The sequence below is a fragment of the Eurypyga helias genome, unplaced genomic scaffold, assembly GCF_000690775.1.
Source record: "Eurypyga helias isolate BGI_N326 unplaced genomic scaffold, ASM69077v1 scaffold35817, whole genome shotgun sequence".
NCBI lineage: Eukaryota > Metazoa > Chordata > Aves > Eurypygiformes > Eurypygidae > Eurypyga > Eurypyga helias.
This window is the reverse complement of record NW_010263019.1, coordinates 18,523-38,617: the sequence shown is the minus strand read 5'-3', so window position 1 is coordinate 38,617 and position 20,095 is coordinate 18,523. Positions and strand designations below refer to the sequence as shown.

Sequence of the window (20,095 nt, the reverse complement as noted above, 5' to 3'; positions counted from 1 at the left end):
CTGTCTTGACCTCAGGCTCTACTTCTCTAGTCCTGGGACAAGACACAAAAACCTTATGGAGAAGTTCACCAGAAAAACTTTTAGGAACTATTTTTCTAGGAAATGAAGTTTTAATGCTCGTAATGTTTCACTGCAAGGTTTCCCCCCATCCCTTTTTTCCTTTGTAAAAGGCACCTCATTTTGGCTGCTACTACGTGACGGTTACATTTAGAGTGATTTGAAATTACAACCTGTGCTGATGTAGGTAAGACTTGTGTTAAAGCCCTAATTTATCCCTGTCACATGGTTCTTATTGTCTTACATCAATCAATTCAGCTCTCGTTTGAGGATTCACGTGAAATACGTATTTGAAACAGCTGACTATGTAGTTTCTTAAAGGAAAAAAGCTCTGCTAAGGGATGCTATTTAGTGTGCAAAATTAGCTTCCTTGACTGGCAAGCAGAGTGCCAGCAGACAAGCATTTCTTTAAATTCAAAACGAATTGGAAGTTTTAGAGAAACTCAAGGCATTCAGAAAGAAAGCAAAGTGTTTCTGATAAGCATTATCATACCCCTTTCATATGTTAGTCACAGAAATCGGGCTCCTTTTTATATAACGGGAAAGCAGAGAGCCACATCAGTTGTATTCTAGGCTACTCCCTAATACAGGTCACCTGTATAATTTTTCCAGCCATCCAAAGGGTTTTGCATTAATGTAAAACCACATTAGCATTAATAAAAAGCAACTGTGAGACAGGTGTGGACCAGAAAGCTATTTTTACTGAAACCAACATTTACATGTCACACCTTATTTTAAAAAAGCATGACATATCAATCCAGTTTGCTAAGCGCTGCAACAGGAACGCTACTAAGCAAAACATCATTAAAGCCCAAGGAGTTCAGGTACTTTACTGATCATCACCAGCCTGCCATGCGGGTTAGACTGGCAACCTATCTCCCTGCAAGGGGATGAGACCTCATTAACCAAAAGGCGAGCAATTTCAATTCCCCCCAGCTCCCCTGTATCACACACTCAAATAGTTTTACCGGCTGCATCGACATACCTGTGCAAAAAGGGCGATAGCTGTCCCCACCAAACTGTGCCATAACTCCAACACCGTAGGCAGCTGCTTGCCTCACCTCCGGGCTGTTGTCACATACCGACTGCAGCATTGGCCTCAGGAAGTATTCTGCGTACTTGAACGAGGAGGGGCTGCAGTGCTCTACGAGGTCGTCAAAAATGCAGAGCCCCCACTGCCTGTCTGGCCATGGCCTGTGCGGACACTGCATCAAAACCAGGTAACGTTTAAGCCACCTTAAGATTCCTCACTTTCGTGCAGTCAATGATTATTATTAAAGGAACAATCGTAGTAATAATCATTAGAACAATTGTACTTTTGTTAAAATCTTCCTGCATTAAATTTAATCCTACAAACGTACAATTTTCTGCAGTGATACTTGCAGCAATACCAGAAACAAAACAAAATCTGGGTGAATGTTTGAGCTAACAAAGAATAAAGATTCCAGGTTAAATCCTTAACCTCTATTTCACACTCCATTACCCAACTTCAGTCTCAATTTTCCCCACTAGCCTGCAATACTTTTTTGGCCCTCTTCTTGAAAACCATTTTAGAGAGAACTGGACGCTCCCAGGCAAATGAAATTTCTCAGAAGTGTTGTGTGTGTCAAACGATCCTGGGTCTTGCAACACAGAAATTAGAGGTAGCACAGCAGCGCAGCTGTTCAAAAAGCACAGACAGGGCAACAGCTTCATACTTGATCCAATAAACCTTCAACTGTCTCGATTTTGTAAAACAATACTTGCTACATTCTATCTACTAAGTTGTGGTAGGTCCGAGCACGGGAGGCTCTTACCACATCAGGAAAAAAAAAACGTAACAAAAAAAAGAGCAAAGTCAAATTAAAAGAAATCAAGGTACTTACAATTAGGTTGACAATTAGTGGAAGTAGACTTTCAAACCATGGCAGCACCTTCTCCTTGTAACTGCTGAATATTGAGTGCAAAATGTCCGATACTTTCGTCAATATATAAATATCGCTGTCATCCTGACAGGAAAAGGATACAACTCACATTAATGACCTTTAAAATAGTGGAAATCCTATGAGACACTAAGGCCTCTAAACTAATGGAACAAAGTGGTTTTAAAAACAAAATCATTAAACAAATCTTTTAGACAAGCCCTGTTTCTCAACTCTTGGTCTAAACAGAATGACACGAGTCATACAACAATTTGGGTTGGAAAGGACCTTAAAGAACATCTAGTTCCAACCCCCCTGCCATGGGCAGGGACACCTTCCACTAGACCAGGTTGCTCAAAGCCTCGTCCAGCCTGGCCTTGAACACTTCCAGGGATGGGGCATCCACAGCTTCTCTGGGCAACCTGTTCTAAAAAACAATTCTTACTTATGTTCAATCTAAAGCTACCCTCTTTTAGTTTAAAACAGTTGCCCCTGTCCTGTCACTACTGGCCCTGTTAGGGCCCCCGGTACGTAGCATTAGTATGGCTCTCGCTGGAGGAATGGATGGCTCCCTCTCCAGTCCTTCAGCGAACAGGAACTAGACCTGACAGCTGGAACACGCCCAGGCAGAGGCTACATCCTTCGTGTAAGCACAGGCTCCTTCTGTCCCTCTTGACGGATTCCCAAAGGCTGTGCTTTGGCATACAACTCTCTGTGTAAATAATGTTGGCTTGATGGCCAACTGTATTTACTTTCAGGTAGGCACAAACTCCTGAAAGGCTGCAATAAGGTCTCCCCGGAGCCTTCTCTTCTCCAGGCTGAACCAGCCCAACTCTCTCAGCCTGTCCCCATAGCAGAGGTGCTCCAGCCCTCTGAGCATCTTCATGGCCTCCTCTGGACTCGCTCCAACCAGTCTATATCCTCCTTAGGTTGAGGGCTCCACAGCTGGACACAGTACTCCAGGTGGGGTCTCACCAGAGCAGAGTACAGGGGCAGAATCCCCTCCCTCGACCGGCTGGCCACACTTCTCTGGATACAGCCCAGGATACGGTTGGCTTTCTGGGCTGTCAGCGCACACTGCCAGCTCATGTTCAGCTTTTCATCCACCAGTCCCCCAACTCCTTCTCCTCAGGGCTGCTCTCCATCCACTCTCCACCCAGCCTGTACTTGTGTCTGGGATTGCACCGAGCCAGGTGCCAAAGGCCTTACTGAAGTCACAACAGATGACATCAGTTGCTCTTCCTTAACCCACCAACGGAGTCACTCCACCGCAGAAGCCACCAGATGAGTTGGCATGATTTGCCATTTGAGATTCCACTTCAGCTGTCTGTAAGCCCCTCCCTGTCTTCCATGAGCCTTCACATAGCTTCTAGGAAAATCTGTTCCATGATCTTACAGGGCACAGTGCTGACACTGGTTGGTAGCTCCCAGCATCCTCCTTTTTACCCTTCCTAAGAATTTCAGCAGATTGCCAATACTCAGTTGCCCAGGGCTTGGTTTCATGGACAGTAAATTTTCATCAAGACAAACACTGTCTTGTGCAAATGCACTGCTTCAAGGCATTCTGTCTTCAAGACAGAAGACCCTTTTCCTCTTCTGTATCTTACAGATCCAAGTTTCTATTGGAAAGTAAATTAATAACTGCCTTTGTGACAGAAGATGGTGAGAAAAATATAAGGAATATTAATCCTCTCCTCATCACTTAAGTTCATTTTTCACCTTGCCCAATTCATGCATCAAAGTGGTGAAGTAATGACCCTTAGATCAGATTCAGCTATCAATTCACATTATATCTGCATGTACAGATTGTTCCTTGGGCCCAAATGTGTTGGAAAAAACCTTTAACTTTGTTTTAAAGCAAGTGCTGTTGTATTCAGTATGGTTCCTTTAACCCGTTTACGCTTTAATAGGCAGGGAAAACAATACAGCTAGTTTCTGGTCCCTAGTGAGAAACCTTAGAAGTATTTCTCATGCAACAGGCAGATTCCCACAGCTGGAAATTAAAACCCTCCCTGGTTAGACAACTTCTGCATTATCAAGGCCTAATTTAAGCACTAACTCTGGAACATATGCACAAATGAAAATAGAGGTGTAGAACTGCTGCAGCACACCACAGGGTCTGCCTGGGCTGGTACTGCCTCTTTGCTAATAGCTGACAACAGATACTTGGGGGGGAGCAGAACACTTGCTTAGCGTATGCCTTCTCCCACCCTCCACCAGTTCAGCAGTTCAGTTATTGCCTGAACTAGGGCTGTATCTGGGTATCTTACTGAAACTACTGTTTGAGTGTCTTCCATTACTTCTGTACTCCCTTTTATTTCTGCTGCCTTGAGGTAAGGGCCACATAAACATATTCTGGGACCAGAGGTGTATATCCAAATGTTCTGCATTACCGCATATTAATTCTGTCCATATGGTCAGTGACATTCTGGTCCCACTTCTACTTTCATTGGGTAATGCAGACAAGCCCTCCTTGTGACCTTTAAGGAAATCAGCAAGGTCAAACATAAATGAAAGCATTTTCAAAAATGCCTTACAACTCCATGAGACTATGGATTCAGCTTTTCTGAAACTACTGCTTGCTGGCATTTTCTCTCATTATCAGTACAGAGAGACATGTAAAAAAAAAAGTTAAACCACCTAACTCTGTCTACAGGAATGAACAGCAAATATTGCAAATATAAAAGGGAGAAAAATCAGGAAAGGCTCTTGGCTCAGCACTTGAGTTTTGTTATTTTTTGATTCCACACAGTATGCAGGTGCCAGAAATCTATCCTTTTAAACACTGGCCTAACGCTCCCACAGGAAAGGGACTCCAGAACTGCATTGTTATTTGAGAAAGTATTTACACATGGGTGCAGGATCTGTTAAGATGTAGTCTGCATGGAGGTTAAACTCATATAAACAAGCTTCACAATTCAACTTCACAAGCTTCACATCTGTATTGTGTGGCAAAAAATTTCCTTGTTCTTAAATGTACTGAGTATCCTTTATATCTCATAAGCAGCAGTGACTTCTATCACCCTCTCCATACCAATAATGATTTAATAGAACTATCGTATCTCTTGTACTGTCATCTCCACTCCAAACTCAGAGGTCAGTTCAGTATCTTGGCAGATAAGTAGTCCCTTTGGTATTACCTCATAAGCAAACACATTATGTCAGCTATTCATCCTCCTGTCAGCCTTTGATACAATTTTTATTCTCTATTATTTCTGAGACTCTATTATTTATTCTCTATTATTTCTGAGACTTGACACATCAGAGGCCTGGGTATCAGAGGTATACTCAAGGTTAAGAGCCACCTAGGTCATAAGGCACAAAGAAAAAGCAAGTCAGCAGCAGCCAGGCTAGCCTTTAGACTATCACTGATGCAGCGTTTGACAGCAGGCTATTTAAAGTCATCTAAGAATTGTTTGAGGATGGGGGGGGGGAAAGAGCTCTATACTGAACTTCTTCCTTCGGTATACTGAATAAGGAAACCTTTTACATTTCCTAACTCACACGTGTAGTGTCATCCATTTCTTCCTGGAAGTTTTCAAGGAATATGGTAATAGAACATTCTTCCACGAAGAAATAATTCTGGAGCCTTATGAGGGAATAAACTCCCGAAAACAACTTACTTCATCTTGCAATGACTCTTCAACTTGTTCATCATAGTCTTCATCTTGTCTTTTCACTAAATTAAAAAACGAATATTAAACAATTACATTTCTACAAGTGCATAAAAAGCATGTGAAAGGAAAAAGATGCAGAAACAGATGTAGAAAATAGGAAAGAGAAGATGCAACAGGAATTTTGTTTTTAAGAAGCTTCAGTAAAAGCTTTCACAGAAAATCAAGAAGTGCAGGACTGCTGTTTAGGAACGCATAAAAGTGCATAAAATAGAAATAAACGTGCCAGCTTGTCGACAAGGACAAGGAAAGTGCATACAGACAAGAAGCTACCATTGCTTTAAGAAAACTGCAAAGACTTCAGATGAAAAAAAACCCACAGGAATAACACCACCATAGACATGCAAACTGTCTTCAAGTAAATCTGTCCATCAACTTTTGGAGACTGGCAGAAACTACAGTATTTCTGCAAATGATGCCATCTTCGCCCTCCCAGAGATTACAAATACAATGAATGGATGCTGTTTTTTCAGAGCCCAATTGCCTTACATAAACATGCAAATTAAAGAAATCTGAAATAGGCTTTTTTGTGTGTTCAGAAATTGCTAGGAATTCTGCTTTCAAAATCAGCCATTATCACGTTAACAAGAACTTGTGTTAACTTACCCTGTCTTAACTCTTGATTTTTAAAGTGCTCTTCTAGTTTTCTTTTCAATATCCCTCCAAGCTCTTCAAAGTGTTCGTTGTTAAGGCATCCATCTCCCATGACCTCAATGCACTAGTGAAATAAAATGATCAGCTTTTCAGCTTCAACTTACATGAGCAGTCTCAATGAAACCTAAGCTCACGGAGAATATTGATACATACTGATGGGTAGCAGAAATAATACTAATAGAACATTCAACCTGTGAACAGAGCTGAAATGATGCATGTTAAGGCATAGTACCACTGCATGTTTCATGCACACCATCATTTTATGGTTTGTGGTTAGAATGAACAAAACTGGTATATGTAGCCTTCCAGTACCTGAAGGGGCTACAAGGAAGCTGGGGGGGACTTTTTACCAGGGCCTGTAGTGACAGGACAAGGGGTAACAGGTTTAAATTTAAAGTGGGGAGGTTTAGATTGGATATCAGGAAGAAATTCTTCCTGGAGAGGGTGGTGAGGCACTGGGACAGGTTGCCCAGAGAAGCTGTGGATGCCCCCTCCCTGGAAGTGTTCAAGGCCAGGCTGGATGAGGCTTTGAGCAACCTGGTCTAGTGGAAGGCGTCCCTGCCCATGGCAGGGGGTTGGAACTGGATGATCTTTAAGGTCCCTTCCAACCCAAACGATTCTGTGATTCTATATTTTAGGTTAATACTGTAACAACATTTGTATATGCAGTCAAACCAAAATTCATGTAGAGGAAGCCTTGCATTTCCTCCATCAAACAGGTCTTTTCTTCACATAAAAAGCTACAGAAACAGAATAGAAGTTGTAAGGATGAAAGTTACCTTTGCAAAAGAATGCATTATTTCTGAGAGAACATCTGAATCGGGTTCTGTCCCAATGGCTTTGATGAGTGCGTCGCACATGAAGTGCCACATCTGCGTGAGGTACTCTGGCCCGCGAACTCTAGCACATTCAAGAAGGAGGGGCATCGACTCTGCTGCTGCCACTCGAACACGTTTCATTGTTAAGGAAATAAAACCATCAACACCAACATAAAGTGCTTAGAATCTAAGCACCCATCACCATCATGAAGTCACTAGTTTTCTACCAGAAACTGTGGGGTTTCATTGTTTTGTTGGTGGTTTGTTTTGTTTTTTTAAATTATGGTCCAGTGTATTTGATTTCTTAATGAGATACAGATTAAGACCACAGGAGAATTAAATGTTTTGCTATTTAAAAGTTGTATCAAGCCTGTTTCAGGCTAGGACAGAAAAGCTATTCAAATTCTCCTTCAATTTGTTGGCACAAACATCACTTTCTCTACTGTTTGCTTTTAACATTATAGACTTGCTCATTTTAAAAGAAACTAAGGGAAAAAGTAGGATACTTTTTTGCCTAAAACAGTGTGTGAAACAACGTTCTCGGAAACAATTTCTGCTATAAAGCAACAGAATATTTTAACGCTAACACTCTGAATTCATTTAGGACAACAGTAAGCACGATTCTGGTTCTTCCAAACTAAGTTTCTGTTTTCACAGTAGAATTCATAAATAGGATATCATCGTGGAAATAGAACTTCAACAGGGGAACCATCAGCTTTACAACTTGCTCTGTGTACTCCACGAATCCTTCTTTTAGCTCTTTTGCATAGCAAACCTGAAACACAAAGCATGGAAGTGCCACCTTAAGGGTAAACATGAATGTATTTCAACCATGTAATGGTGAGAAGGACTGTTAAAAGTTTAAGGTTTTACAATATATTCAAAAACCCATGCAATAATCCATTTATCTACCCCCTCCACTGTAGTCTTTTAAGAAATCCTGACAGCAGCATCAGTTCTCACTCAGTACCTGTGTGTATTTTCTTAAACCGAATTCAGAAACATCAATATTTGCAAGAAGAAACTACTCTCTAACCTCTCCAATTCATAAAAAGTTTTGCTAACAAAGGAAAACTATCTGTTAGTCTTAAAAACTGAAGCTCCAAACTAAAGAACCCATTTTAATCAAGTAAACCACAAAGTGTCTGAAATGCAAACTTAACACTACCACCTGAAGAAAACCAGAACTATTTAATTTGATACTATAAAGAATATTTTCGTTAGAGGTTTTGGCATCAGATCCTATGTGCCAGCAGTAGATCACCAAAACTGTCCTATTACTCACCAGCATCTGGCATGCAGTTGCTTTTTCTTCAAGGCCCGCAGTTTTAATTCCAAAACTTTGCTGATCTCCTAGGTTTACGAATTCCCAACCATCATCATCACTCATGTTCTCCATATCTTGTGCTATTATACAGAGAGGCAAAAAGAATAATATCTAAAAGTGCTACGAAATAATTTATTTTGGAATTTTTTCAAGTAAAACGTTATCTTAAACCTACTGTCTAGAAGAGCTACTTCAGGTTTAATGGATGCAGTCTTCATTAAGGGTCCCATGACAACAGGAAGGTACTGCTGAAACTCCTTTCCAAGAATTTTACACATTCTGGCCCATGCTGAGATCATGTAAGAAATCTATAAAACAGAATAGTCAGAATTTTCATGTCCCACATTTTATTTTCATGCATACATAAAAGGAAAGCATAAAGGAAGAACATTATACAACAGGATTTTTGAAAAGAATGTGTCAGCAGTGCAGAAAACTTATTTTGAGGAGAATGCATCCAATACGCAATCCGTATAAAAATGTGTCTTCAGAAGACCTGTCCTTTATTTGTAACAACTCACTGACAGTACCTCTGATCAGAGGTGCTATGTGCGTAAAGATGTGACAGTATGTTGCACTTGTAATGCAATCATGACTGTACTGAAAAGTGAATTTCTTTCTGAAATGAGTAATTTTCTGAATTGAAATGATACTGCTGAGTCACATTCCTGAAAACAGCATTGCAGTACTGTTTTCAGATGCACAAGTCAAAATAGCTCTCCCCTCATTACAACAGCTGTCTAACAAGACTTGGTAAACTATTTATAAGAAGGTGACAGCAAGGGAATAGGTCATGCAATGCCAACCAAAGTAGTTACTAAAAGACAGGGAATGATTACCCATGTGCTGAAATTTCCTCAGTAAATACAGATCCCGGAAGTCTCATTTCCTAAACAAAATTCTGTGAAAGACTTCGAGGCCATCTTAGGGCAACCGCTCTCAATTTTTACACGACATGCTGAAAAATTAGCCTGAAGGTGCAATTCCGGGAGGAGAATGAGGGGGGTGGGGAACGTCACATCCAAAGAACATTTTTAACACTAACCAATGAGCTAGGCAATATAAAGAGACAGTTTTAACATACCTGTGGATCGTCGTCTTCTAGATCGCTGAAGTCTGTTTGTGTCTTCAGTAGGAGCTGCATTACGTCTGACGCATCTTGCATAAACTAGACATAGGACAGAGCTATGTTTTTAAAGGCAAATTAAAAGGGTACATAGCTGAGACTTAACACCAAGCGATTTAAGTAAGCGTTTATATCCCACGCACTACCAAGACACAATTTAAAGCTGGAAGTAGACTGAAATGTGGAAAAAAGGGCAGAAGTTGTTCTGGAAACACCACCAAGTCACTCTTCTCTTATGCTTCATTGTACTTCTATGCATATACTTGAAAGCAGAGGACTCTATATAAAGCACAACATAAATAAATGCTAACACAAAAAATAGTCTGACAATTCTAACTTCTCCAGATATCCTCCTTACTATCTTGACACCTTTACAGAACTGGGATAAAAGCTGACAGCATGAGTTACTTACTCACGAGCTACTAATGCTTTAGGTCACATCAGATGCCCCAGTGACGTTACACGTATCCTCTTTTCACTTCCCACATTCCCAATAGTCCTCCCAGAATAACTTAAGCTGTGATGATTTTTTAAGATTCTGTTCTGAATTTGTGTATCTGAACAAGACAGCTACCTCAGAAATGAAAACTAAGAAAAACATAGAAATCGGCAACCACATAGCTATGTTTAACAAGTGAATATATTAATCTAATGTCAACACCACAGCCTACCTTTTCTTTACCAACAGCAAGACCAATCAGGCTGATGCACTCAATAGTCTTTCCTCGCAGAAGTCTTAATTCCTTCTGAACAGCATTCTCGACAATGTGTTTTAAAGAGGGCATAAATAAGTCATAGTAGGGAACAAACTTCTCCTCTGCTGTATCTGCAACTGACGCAATTGAAGTCACAACTTGCTCCAAAACTAGCTTAGTGCCTTTCTGTATCAACTTGGAAAGAGGAAGAATAAAGCGTTATCTTTCTAGAACGCGTGTTTTACGGAAAAGCATGTCAAATCTAAAAAAATCTTGTATGTCTCCTAATTCTTGTCAGTTTATAACAACATCAGCAGATATGTCTACTGGCTTATTTCAGACAGCTTAGTTCAGCTACACGTACTGCGTGTGCATTTACTGTGTGACTGTGCTGGTTTGAGTCAGGACAGAGGTAGTTTTCTTCACAGTAGCTAGCACGAGGCTGTGTTTTGGATTTGTGCTGAGAAGAGTATTGCTGACACCTATGTTTTTACTTGTTGTTAAGGAATGGCAAAGACTTTCTCCCTTTCTCATACTGCACCTGTATTCCCAGCTTCTTCCCTACAAGCCAGGAGGGGACACAGCCAGGACAGCTGATCCAAACTGACCACAGGGACATTTCATGCCATCAAACGTCATGCTCACTATATAAGTTGGGGGAGTTGACCAGGAGGGGAAACCGCTGCTCGGGAACTTGCTGAGCATCAGTCGGCTAATGGTGAGCAGTTGTTATCATTGTTTTCCTTCCTGTCTTTTTTTCTTCTATTACATATTATCATCACTATAATTAATAGTAGTATTTTCATTATATATTAGTAGCAGTAATATTAGTATAATTATTTTATTTCACTTCCTTTCAATTCTTAAACTCTTCTTATCTCAACCCACGACTTCTCTTTATCTTTTTGCCCCAATCCTCTTGCCCATCCCACTGGGGTAAGGGGAGGTGAGCGAGAGGCTGTGTGGTGCTTCGTTGCTGGCTGGGGCTAAACCACGACAGTGACAGATTACACTCCGTGAAGCGGTTCGTTCAGTATATTATACCTCTTGTAGTTTTATCACCATAGTGGAATGAAGATGCTTCACTAGGTTATCCAGATATGGAATAAGCAGTGATTTGGGACAATCTTCAGTGAAGTTTATGAGTGCTGCAGCTGCATGGGCTTGAACACGCTGGTTGCCTTGATCCTCCATGGTTTGCAGAAGAGCTGCTATCACCTGAAACAGAAGTGTTTATTTTCAGACAAATATGTTTCTGAAAGGGACATAGTTTTACCACTTTTTTCTTTTATTTCTTTTACTATTCTACTACTTGCCTTCTCATGAAATTTCTTTTGAAAACCAGGTGCGAAGTCAGTTGCCATCTGTCCAATAGCATTACAAGCGGCGTATCTTACTCTTGGATGCTGAAAAAGTATTTCCCCTCAAACAGTTAACAAGTAGTCATGGGAGCAGACATGAAAACATTTTGAAGTAATTAACTGAATTAGACTCACAGGATCCTGAAGGAATAGCAAAACGAAATTAACTATCTCATTTAAAATTCCCTCCATCTGTTGGTGGCAACCTTCTCCAATGGCTGAGAGCGCCATCAAGCCAGCGTGCCTGTATTTCCAGTCAGCTGCAGAGGAGTAAAAACAGATATCTATTATTCACTCTGAAAATTACAGAGCACAACAAAGATAAAGCACCTTTTTTGGGGGGGTGGATGGGAGAGGAAGAGGAAGAGTGAAGAACAAGAAACGGAAAGGAAACCTATGCATCTACTTGATTTGTTGAATACTTTTCACTTTTACTCATACATACTTCCAGAGATGCACAAAAATTTGAGTATCTAATCCAGGCTAAATCCAGACCTAGAAAAAAGAATTCTGAACTGCTTATAGAAGCATGTACATAGTATTAAGACCTGGGAACTGCATTTTCATTAAGTGAGCTGATCAGGCAAACATCAAGGCAGTATTTTTTTATTTTAATGATTGCTTGAACAAGCATTACATGTATTTTAAGAGGAAAAGAAGCATACAAAGCAATGGATAAGAATATATGGAACCAGCTCATGAAACAAGTATTAAAATCAGCATACTCAAAGACAGGCAGCCTACCACTGACTACTGTATTTTGGTCCATCAAATTACAAGAAAACAAAACAAAACAGAAACCCCTAACTAGCCTTCCTCTATGAACTGTAATATATTAAAATTTCACTTAAATGCAGCACTTGTGAAGAAACAAAAAAACTGAGCTACAGAGTAACAGGTGGTAGTTTAAGACACCTAGGATACTGCGAGGCACTGTACAGGGATTTAGAGAGACTGTTCTAAAGTAAAAGAAGTCTCCCCTTATTTACATTTAAAAACTCTGTCTGTGAATTAAGAAGTGTACCCTTTTTTTAACATCTCCATTCAGCTGTCCATGTTCCAGAAAACTGCTGTAATGCACTGCATATAAATGTAATAAATCACAGTCTAAGAAAACGTGTAAACTTCCAAGTTGACAGCATTTAAAGTTTTTGCTGCCAAAATCAAAAGTGGAAGTGTATAAAAATATATTAAGTAGCTAAACATGAATATTTAAGAGCTATTAAAGTTCCTGGAAAAGATAAAATTAAAAAAAAATTATAGATAGATACTTACGATTCTGAAGCATTTGCATAATATGTTCTTTAATCATAGGTAAAACAAGTTTTCCTCCAAGGCCAGATGCCATCCTGTCCAGTGCACTCTCACCAGCAACTGCACTGCTAAATATCAGAGAAACATCAGTAGTTTAAGATCTACAATAAAACAAACATGGCACAGACGTGCCCATTTCCTGCAGCTCTAGTCTTCCAACTTTTGCCATCCGAACACACATGAGCCTCTGTAAGTAAATAAAGCATACCCAAACCTAAAAGCACACACACCACTCACAAAACAATGATTTACCCTCCACCTAAACATTTATTATCTGCAGCTCATTGATTAAGTCTAGTACCAAAGAAACTCGGGCCTCGCTTGCAGAATTCAGTCTATACCTTCAGTGCAACCATTACACATCTGTCAAAAGCTGAAACTAAGTTTGCAATTAGTTGAGCAGTAATACTGACCATCATCATTTTGTCAAGAGAACACAAACCAATCTGGGATTGCTACGAAGCAAGTGAACCAGCAGAATTCAAGCTTTAGCACACAAGAGACCTTTCCTGCGCAGCTGCAGAACCAGTACTCCAGCAGCACTTCTCTTGCCAGTGACTCAGGCAGAAAACATCCAGTCCAGGTGAGGAATTTGTGACACTCAGCCAGTCCCAGGAGTGAGAACAGCCAAATATTATCTGTGTAAAGTGACTTGTTCCACCCAAGAGAATTATTCCCTACAGAAAAGCCAGGAAGTTTCCAGGACACAGGTAACTACAGTTACAGTCTGGGTCCAGGTAGCACTGCACTGAAGGTTACTACACTCCATCCGGGACCCCCACGCTGATGGAAAAACCGAGTAACGGTCCAGAAGGGGATGAACCTCCCTCTTCTTTCAGGTATCACTCAGCTGGGTCAGAAATGGAGATCCTCAAACTGTTCTGCTTGAATCTCCAAGTCTCATTTCAAACCACAAACAGTCTAGAAACTCACATGCTGTGAACAAAGGTGTTTGCACAAAGACAGCGACAACATTGTATTTGTCCTTCAGAGCAGTCACGTTAAAATAAACAGACACATCACCACCAGGACAACAGAGCAGGGGCACACAATTTTGGGTTGGAGCAAACTCACTGAAGTTGATGGCATCAATGAAGTTAATTTTATCTGAAATCGTGTTCCTCGAGCTCTTCCCTCCAACCATTAATTCACACATTCAGTTTGAGGAAAGAGATAGCCTATCTTAGAAAAACGACCACACACCTCCCTGCAACTTTTTGCAAGGTTTTTGCCAGGAAGAGGTTGGATTAACCTTTTCCTCCTTTAGAATTTCACTTCTCTATCAAGTCAGAGCACCAAAAAAACCTGGAAACACTAAAGTATTCCCTGATGCTTTCGCGTAGGCTGACTCACATTCCCCTTCGTCAGACCCGAACACACCCTAACCAGGCTACAGCCTGATGATCATTAGCCTGTTTCTCGGACTGCACAGAAATTCCAGGCTTCTTAGGCAGCTACAAACACTGCAGCGTCAGAAGAGGTTAGCACGTACATCAGCACCTAACCAGCAACTCCCCACAAAGGTGAACCTCAGGGGTGGGAAATAACACGGTAACACGAGTGAACCTGCTAAAAGAGAAAACTAACACCACACACGCCATTGCCAGAGATCAGCTCACCTCCAGTATTTTGTGTCGTAAGCCTCAAGATCTCCTATTACTTGGAGGTTAAAGGGAGTTATGTTTCTCCTTTAGGCTAAGGTTGTGGAGCATAACTAATTTTTCTGATTTTTACTCGCTCTACTTGCAATTTGGAAGAAAAAGAAAATGTAAGTTTTCACTCTAAAACCCATAGGCAGCTAACTTGTGTTTAGAAGAACAAAGCACAGAGTTACTCTGCTGACAATAAAGAGAAACTGGCATGCCTCGGGGATGATTCAGCATCCTTACTAAACTGCCTAAGGCAACCCATCTGAATGAATCAACTTCCACACCCTGAAAAGGCTTGATGAGATTTTAATATTCTATTTCCCCTAGAAATGTAGCCCAATTAAAAGATTCAAACCCTTGACAAACCTGAATGCAGTCGTGTCTGACAGTTCTACCTGTATGGCAGAATTTCAAAGTTGAGGAAATGAATGAAACAGGTTAAAAGGGTCTGGTCTACCTTGTGAGAGGAGGGAGAAAGGACAGCTTATTTTCAATTCTATAATCAAGGAGAACAAAAAAAAAAAGCAGTCCAAGGCAAGCAGAGATTAAACATCATCTTCCATAAATCCCTACCTATCAGTTTTGCAAGTGCTTTCACATGCCTGACACCTAGTAGTCGCTATACAGTTCAGTGCTAAATCCACTTCTCTCCAACTGCCCACCTTCCTGTGGGGATCTGAGAGTCTTCTGTGACAAACTGTATCAAAGCACTAATGACATCCGAGGCTTCAAGGAGATGCCAGATGTGGCAAAAAAGTATCTACACTGGTCAATGAACATCCGTTTCTTTACAGAAGCGTGGAGAATATTTCTCTCTGCCAAATGTTTCTGCTTTTTTTCTACTTCATTCTATATATGTTTGGACAAGAGCAGATGTAACAGGACGCCATAGACAAACTGCTGCCATTCTAGTGAAAAGTTGGAGCGAGGTACAAAGCACACAGGAACAAGCAAATCAAAGACTGGACATCTTTTGTAGATCTTTCTCACCTATGACCCAAGAAGATAAGCTACTGCTAGCCACTCCAAGAAACTTAAAATCTCAAAATCACAATATTTTTCGGCTAGATGAAATCCAGCAAGGAATTCCACTATGCCTTCTGATGTCCTTCAAAGGTAGGCAACTTTTTTCTTTAACACCACATTTCAAGGGCATAGATACAGAAAAGTAGGAAGAGATTGGTCGTAGATGATTAAGCAGGTCAGTAAGATTCATCTTTGGTTCCAGCTAACTTCAGAATAAGCCCACAATTTAAAGGCTTAGGAGCACTGACTTCTGAACCGAGTACCGTAAATGACAAGAACAAAAGTTTGAAAAGTTAAAACAGACAAGAGGACATGCCACTTGCAGAAGTAAATTACAGCAATACATGAATACTGAAAGAATTTACTTATTTGCTGAACAGTACGTAAATAACCTACATATAAACTCTCTGAAAACAGTCATACATACTGCTCATGACCAAGGGAACAAAATTAGAAGAGTTACTTGAGTAAGGAAAATGTAATGCACTGTAATCATTTGCATCCTGCACTTAAAATCTGCTTAAAATCAGGCCACACAGTCTTGGTAATATACTGAAACAACTGATTTCATTAATTACCTGTCAAAATCGTCATCTTCAAGCTCATCTGCATTTGCCCAATCTTCATCATCTTCCAAGTCAACCATCATTGCTAACATTTGAGGAACTTGGGGAAAAAAAAAAGTGTTAAACTCAGGCTGCTTTCTTAAAATATATTCTCAAATAACAAGCACAAATTTCAAGTTCTCTGCTTTCAAAAAATCACTGAAGAAAAAAAACTTTTCTTCCAGCAGCAGATAGCCAAGTCTGTCAAAGTGCATCAGCCAATAATTCAGAATAGATTTTCAGAAGAGTATTTTCAGAACACTGAAATCAAGAGTAAAAAAAGTTGTGGATGTCTTACCAAGACTTATAGTAAAACAGAAGACTTCAAATCATCAAGACTGTAAAAAGTCAATTCCTTAATAAAGTCTAAGTTCCTTGAAAGAGTCAAAACTAGTGTTACATGCTTTAAGAATTCAGAGATACTTCATTCATTTTACTGAAACGCTGACATCATCCTTAACACTGGCTGATAAAAGAGCCTATATTCATTACAGAAGAACCCTGCTCAACCCTTAGTTTTACAAACATCATAAATTTTGTTAACTGTATGTACAGTGGTCACTTAATATACAGCTTTACTTTTACAATAACAGTTTAGAATGAGATTTTTCCTCACCTAATGTAAATTTTTGTTTTGTATCCTGAAAATAACCTGCACGTATCCTCCACCAGTTTTCTTCTACTACCCTCTGTAGATGCATTCTGTCTTTTCTTCTCAGATAAGTCTTTGTAGAGGTTATTACACAATCTTTATTGTAACATTGAACCACTATGCAATAAGCAACACCTATTGTTCGGAGTTGTTCGCACAGGAGAAAGGAATGTAGTGATTTGTCTATCTTCAGCCTGTCTCTTCCTGTGCACTTCAGGAGCCCAAGGGGTGAAATGTACACCTTGCACTTTCACAGCCAACTACGGTGGCTCCTAAGCATCCTTTACTCCTTACTGCATTAATCACTCAGAGCAGTCATGTGAATTCAATATCATTTACGTAAAAAAGCTTCACTTTGCCCTAGAAACAAAAGTTTTGAAATAATCTTTTTAGGACAGTCTATCACACATCTTGAAGACAGGCATCACAGTTAACCATCCTTTACAGCAACCGACCTCAAAAACTAGTTCCCATCCAGTAGCAGTCCTTGCTGCTGCTGAGATTTAGCAACCAGTTAGGTGTACTGCAACCAGTGAACCTCATAATATACTGACACTACTGTAATCTATGGTGGAGGCACAACTCTAAGCAAACTCACCCCATGATACATCTGGACAGATGAGAAACAACTGGTCAACTGATGACAGAAGAAAATATTGCTCACTGACAGCATTGTGGGTATCAAGAAAAGATCAAATCATGGATTGATTTGCTTGATGTGGCCATGTATCTTCAGCCAGAGATTACACCATGGCTGCAAAAACCTTCAGAGAGCTTTTATATACACATCAAGGTAACTTAATGGACACTATAAACTCTCCAGCATGATGCCCACATGTCAGAACTCTATATACTTACTAGTCACTGAAAAGAGTTTCCTCCAAAAAAAACCATATTACAGCCTAGAAGCTGTTCAGACACACTCAGAAGCACACGTGAAAATGATGTATTGTCACACCTTTGAAAGACAGAAGTCAACCATCATGTGCCACAAATGCTACGCAGTTCCAAAAACCAGTGTCATAGTGTTCATTGCTACAAGCAAGTAAAGCTGAGAACCAACTGTCATCCAAAGCTGTCTGGCTATCGTTATACCTAGAACCTGCAAAAGCTTGTAAAGATGTTTTTTCTGCCTGATGTTTAATATGAATCTGGTTGCCTGTAAATATAGTTTCACAAAGACTTCTTTTAAAATGTAGAGCTGTGCATTAAAGTTTCAACACTGTCCCAACAAGTCCTCAAAATTTAATCATTGCAAATATACAGACTGTTTACAAACAAGTGAAGGATGAGCCCACTAAGCCTGCTTCTTGTCAGAGCACGACAAAACTGTTTTCTGGAGACTGAGCAAAACTACAGCCAAAGACTGGCTGCACCTCTAATTTCTAGGGAAATAGCAATAAAAAAAACTCTTGCTGTCTTGAATACCAAGATCAAGGAGGAAAGTCTGAACCCCAATGGAATTCCTAAGCACCTAGGTGATACACAGGACACAGAATTAATCCTAAACCAGTATCATATTCAGTAAAACAAACATGACAGTTTTGCCTAAGACACAGTTCTAGGTGTGAGGATCAAGTGATCTAGCAACCTCTTAGTTGAATGGAAACAGAAACTTATAAACTAAAGCACAAAACCAAGACAAAAGCTATCCTTTTTGGCTACCATTTTATCATTCTCTGAACATAACTGCTTTACCAGCTCTGCAAAATAAACATCTTTCACCTTAGTGATTAAAAGCAGTTTGACCACGGGTTGCAAACCAAAGGCATTTCATTCCCACATGGTGCCTTATCTTAATACGGTATCTTAACACAAATATGTCATTCTTAAACAGCGAGTAGCAACCCAATATAAAAGTAATACATTCTAAAGAGATAGGAGGTACTTCTCCACTATGCTGCCTGACCAGATAAGAAGCTTGTAATGATCTGGGGGACAGCAAGTGTCAAGTGCTAATATTACCTACAAGCTACGGGACAGAGTGCAAAACGAGCATTCTAAACATTTTCAAATTTCAAAATGTAATCTAAAAGAATCTGTTCCTTAAAAAGAACTATTCTACAAGTAAACAAAATTTCTAGTCAATAGTTTAAACACTTAAGCCAAGCTTATCCACTTTAGACATCTTCCAGAAGTTTTATCATTATTTTAGGGACATGTACATATGAAAATTTCCCCAGCGTGAGTGTAAAAGTTAGAAATCAGCTGCCTTTTAACAGATTGTCTTCATGTGAGTTTCAGGAAACAAGCAAGAATCTAGACAAATACAACTGTAACAGAAAGGGAAAAGAATCTTTCCAAAAGGCAAGACACAGTGCTGTGTCAGTGCCCCAACCCACTCACAAGAAGGGTTTAAAAGGCAGAGAAGCGTGGCCAGCAGGTCGAGGGAGGGGATTCTCCCCCTCTACTCTGCTCTCGTGAGACTCCACCTGGAGTGCTGCATCCAGCTGTGGAACCCTCAACATAAGGAGGATACAGACCAGACAGAGGGAGTCCAGAGGAGGGCTACGAACATGCTTAGAGGGCTGGAGCACCTCTCCTATGATGAAAGGCTGCAAGAATTGGGCTTGTTCAGCCTGGAGAAGAGAAGGCTCCAGGGAGACCTCATTGCAGCCTTCCAGTACCTGAAGGGGCTACAAGGATGCTGGGAGAGGACTTTTTACAAGGGCCTGTAGTGACAGGACAAGGGGTAACAGGTTTAAATTGAAAGTGGGGAGGGTTAGATTGGATATCAGGAAGAAGTTCTTCATGGAGAGGGTGGTGAGGCACTGGAACAGGCTGCCCAGAGAAGCTGTGGATGCCCCATCCCTGGAAGTGTTCAAGGCCAGGCTGGATGAGGCTTTGAGCAACCTGGTCTAGTGGAAGGTGTCCCTGCCCATGGCAGGGGGGTTGGAACTGGATGGTCTTTAAGGTCCCTTCCAACCCAAACCTTTCTATGAAAGACCAGTGCATACAGCATTGTTGCTGGGGCTGTCCAGAAGACAGTTATTTCAATGTCTCAAGTAATAACGCCTGATTAAAAAAGTGCCTCTCCACAGAATTTACAATCTGCATGTTAAGTAGTATAATTAGTCTGCCTCTAAGTATTTATATAAGTAACTGATTTTTAATTCAGAGCTTTAACTAAACACTGATGCTCAACATCACTGCTGACTGAATTCCTTCTGTCTGCAGTTGCCAGCACCACAGAGTATCTGGCCTACATACCAAACTTCAAACATAGAACTTCACAA

At 40.4% G+C, this 20,095-nt stretch overlaps 1 protein-coding gene across 1 annotated transcript in view; it reads right to left on the bottom strand.

Moving 5' to 3' along the window:
- Positions 1–1,042: 1,042 nt before the first annotated feature.
- IPO5 (importin 5) overlaps positions 1,043–20,095 on the bottom strand; it is a gene marked incomplete at its 3' end in the record, with an annotated part of 31,662 nt that continues 12,609 nt past the window's right edge. The window contains exons 8-22 of the mRNA XM_010155914.1: positions 16,181–16,268; positions 12,889–12,995; positions 11,749–11,873; positions 11,569–11,658; positions 11,297–11,470; positions 10,229–10,447; positions 9,516–9,599; positions 8,607–8,739; positions 8,390–8,511; positions 7,783–7,879; positions 7,066–7,238; positions 6,239–6,350; positions 5,582–5,637; positions 1,923–2,045; positions 1,043–1,262 (exon numbers count right to left, since the gene is read on the bottom strand). Of these exons, the coding sequence (XP_010154216.1) occupies positions 1,043–1,262; positions 1,923–2,045; positions 5,582–5,637; positions 6,239–6,350; positions 7,066–7,238; positions 7,783–7,879; positions 8,390–8,511; positions 8,607–8,739; positions 9,516–9,599; positions 10,229–10,447; positions 11,297–11,470; positions 11,569–11,658; positions 11,749–11,873; positions 12,889–12,995; positions 16,181–16,268 (1,923 nt within the window). The remainder of the gene's footprint in view (positions 1,263–1,922; positions 2,046–5,581; positions 5,638–6,238; positions 6,351–7,065; positions 7,239–7,782; positions 7,880–8,389; positions 8,512–8,606; positions 8,740–9,515; positions 9,600–10,228; positions 10,448–11,296; positions 11,471–11,568; positions 11,659–11,748; positions 11,874–12,888; positions 12,996–16,180; positions 16,269–20,095) is intronic.